This window comes from Ricinus communis, chromosome 2 (assembly GCF_019578655.1).
Source record: "Ricinus communis isolate WT05 ecotype wild-type chromosome 2, ASM1957865v1, whole genome shotgun sequence".
Taxonomy (NCBI): domain Eukaryota; kingdom Viridiplantae; phylum Streptophyta; class Magnoliopsida; order Malpighiales; family Euphorbiaceae; genus Ricinus; species Ricinus communis.
In genome coordinates this window covers 3,136,341-3,139,837 of record NC_063257.1, presented here as the reverse complement: position 1 = coordinate 3,139,837, position 3,497 = coordinate 3,136,341, and the positions used below count along the sequence as shown (strand labels likewise).

The 3,497-nt window shown below is 38.2% G+C and overlaps 1 protein-coding gene across 1 annotated transcript; it reads right to left on the bottom strand.

Moving 5' to 3' along the window:
- Nucleotides 1-218: 218 nt before the first annotated feature.
- LOC8278883 lies at nucleotides 219-3,134 on the bottom strand. The gene is made up of 2 exons (XM_002510184.4): nucleotides 2,869-3,134; nucleotides 219-2,630 (listed from the first exon to the last, which is right to left on the bottom strand). Exons 1-2 carry the CDS (start codon nucleotides 2,879-2,881, stop codon nucleotides 484-486), a joined length of 2,160 nt encoding a protein of 719 aa, XP_002510230.3. The 5' UTR covers nucleotides 2,882-3,134; the 3' UTR covers nucleotides 219-483.
- Nucleotides 3,135-3,497: the final 363 nt, after the last annotated feature.

Below are 3,497 nucleotides of genomic sequence, written 5' to 3'. Positions count from 1 at the left end.
CCCTTTATCAGCAACAAGATTGTCTTCTGATAATTAAGCAAAAGCAAATTGTTTTGATTTAAGGTGATAGCAATTTGTGTTTCCTGTCAGGCTGCTCCTTTCTGTTTGGAAAATCCTAATTCGTTTGGAGGCAAAACAAAGAACAACGAAGATAGTTGCATAGATTTATTTTTACATTATTGGGTAAAGTTTCAAGCCATTAACATAATCTAAATAATATCTGACCCTTGAATTCATATCGAATTAGTTCAAAAAGGTAGAATTGGCCAACGCCAAAAGAAAAAAGAAGGGAAAATGAATGCATTTCCATAAGCAAACCATGAAAAGTAACTATAAAATACATCATTAATCAAATTCTGACCACTTAAGTGGCAAATCAAAACTCAAATTATTGGTGGGAAAACACAAGGAATACGAAGGAACAAAGTTCAAGCAATTATTATTCTGACGTACTAGTAGTATAGCATTGCCCGTGTTAGCTTATTATCGAACAGTAAGCTTGGCTCTTGCATGACCATGGGATATCTGGAACTGCTCTGTTAAACCAAAATGAGCCATCAGGAGCCAAACATGCGTCAGTAGCTCTCCACCCCGTCCCAACTGTTGAGCATGATAAGTTCCTCTGCAATGGCTAGCAGCATAAGCTAGCATTTCCACCCAAACATTACCCATCACTTCCCACTTGTTTGGAATATTTTGTAATTGTGATGCTAGCCTGCAAGCGTCGAATAACACAGACTTGCTTCTATCCCCTTTTACTTTAGCTGGTGGAACTACAGTGTTCACTTTAAGCAACACCTCACAGGCTTCTTGATTCTCTTTTAGCTCAGGGTTCCCCTTTCTGAATAGATTGAATACCCAATTGCAAAGATTTTGTGATCTCCGGATAGTACCTAATATGGACTCATGTTTCTCGAAAAATCTCGTGGCCTCAGCACAGGTGTCTTGATATCTGATCTTTCCAATTCCCATCGGCAACATGGTAGAACGCATAACCAAGAGATACAGCATGTATTTTGACAATGAGTTGCTTATTTTTCTGTTTGTATCATTTTGCGCTTCATGATCAGAGTGGTAGCAGAGATCTGTAGCAATGTGCCAGATAAGAATGCCCTGGTCGAATTCTACTTCCACACTCCAACGTAATTCTTCGTCAAAAGTAAATCCTTTAAGGGCGCGAGCCCCCCTGCACATGCAGAGATCTTTAAGCTTCTTCGCATAGCCGTCATCTGATTGAGCCTTGAGATCTTGAAACTTCTTTTTGAGATGGTTGAAAATGAACGTCTCTAGATCATCTCCAACTCTCTCAGTAGTCATGTGCAGGTGTTCTAATATGTTATCTATACTAAATAGCTTCTGGATTTTGCTGTTGACCACTGGCTTACTTTTGAGGCTATAGCTCAATAAGCTATACTGCGCCAAGGATTTTGACCATCTTGGACGTTTAGGCAGTCGTAAACGAGTAATAACCTGGCGGAGAACTCCTTCATGCTTTGACAGATAAAGATCTGTCCAATCCGAGGAGAGCACTAAGAGCAATGCATAGAGCTCCAGAATTATGGCTATAATCAGCAATAAAAAGGTTATGGCTATATCAATCTTTGCACAGCCATGCGTTTTGTATAAAGAAAAGAAGACTAATACAATGCATGTGCTAGTGAGACTGATGAAGCGGAGATAACAGCCATTGCGCGAGTAAATTACTTTTCCCTTGGTATAGAGCATATCGTACATGAACCCAAGTTCAATCGCAATCACCCTGAAAGCATTTTCAGAGGTTATATCTTTGAACAAAGATTGGCTATTGTCTCGATCTTGAAAGCTGAGGATGAGATCAACAAATAGACGCTTGAAAGTTTTAAATAAGAAATGAGCTTTACGCAATTCAGGTGCATCTTTTATAGTGTGGTCATCTTCCCTGGCAGAAACATCCACTTGGGCTTGTGACTCCAGCACTTCTTCTGCCATTGCATAAAATCCTTCGTACTGCTTCAAAGTGAATTCCTCCATGAACTTGGAATAATTCGGGCCAGGATCAGGAGCAGTGAGCATGGAATCCCTCAATTCCTCATTGCTTGCTGATCTGAGGGCCCATGTTCTCTCTCCATATTTAATAATTCCAGCCAAAAGCATTGGCATAGTGAGAATGGAGAAGCGGGAAGCTGTCCAAGCCAAAAGGAAAATGCAGACAGCAACTCCGGTTTGAACTCCGAGCCCAAGAAAGTGTCTTAACCACAATTCATTGTCCTCTAGAGCATATGCAGTAATTGCATCGGGGCCGCCCAAGTGCAATAGAAGAAATGGTGCCCAAAACGCAGTAAGCTGAGTGTCAGCATCAAGATTGGCAGCTTTACGGCCCTCCTCGTAGACATCTCCCATGTTGTTTAAGAGAACACCGAGGGCAACGGTTGCTACCCAATCGGCCATCAAATAAGCAGACCATAAAAGAAATCGAATCCAAACCTTGCTCATATATTTCCTGCGCTTTCCAAAAAAGATTAGTATAATCTGCAAGGAGAGGCTGAGTAGAACCAGAATACGTAGCTCCCAGTCCTTCCAAAGTTTCCTTATTGTTGGAGAAAAAATTTCAATGGCTTTCCTCGCCTTGATATAAATCAAGCTGGTAACAACTGAAATTGACACACAAGTAACAGAAATATAAATGTAATGAGATTGCATTTAGGATTCCGTGAAACTAATATAAATGTAATGAGATTGCATTTAGGATTCCATGAAACTAAGCTTTAAAAAGAACAATTTAAAGAAAATCTGAATGAAAATGAAAATGGAGTGCATCACACAATTGAAGCCCACAGACTAAAGAGGGAGGTACAAGAAGAAACAGAGAAGTGGAAGTTAACTTCATACCTGCGGGAGTCATGGCGATGACGACAACTACTACTACTACTACTACTACTACTACAATGTAAAATCAAGCAAGGAATTCAAAATTTTGCTTGAAGCTAAAACATGTACTTCGATTGAAGCCATGTTTAAGTTTTCAGCATAGACTTATTCACGTGTATCACAAATGGAATATTGAAAACTCTTGTGAGAAGCAACAGTCCTGAAAAGTGCAAGAGTAAACCAAATTTATTTTCAAAGAAGTACATAAAAAGTGTTATTTTTGGCTCTTTTCCTATTCCACGTTAAAATCTAAGAAAATAAACAAGTGGTTTCGAGTCTATAAATAGTCGGCATTCTCTCATTTTCTAGGTATCAAGAAAAATAATGCGCCTTATATTTCTATAAGCTAAATTATATTTCTTTTCTTTCTCTTCTTAGTAATATTTCTTTGTAATTTTATTGAATTAAAAAAAATATTATTTTGGTAGTGCCCGATGAAGTAAGCAAAATTTTTGTCGAACCTCGTTAAAATCTGGTGTCTCTTTTCTTATTGTTTATTTAATAGCTTACTTGTCGGGTAATTTTATAGGTGATATATTATACCTAAAATTATCTAAGAATTTATTTCTTAGTTGTAATTTTTCGTATAA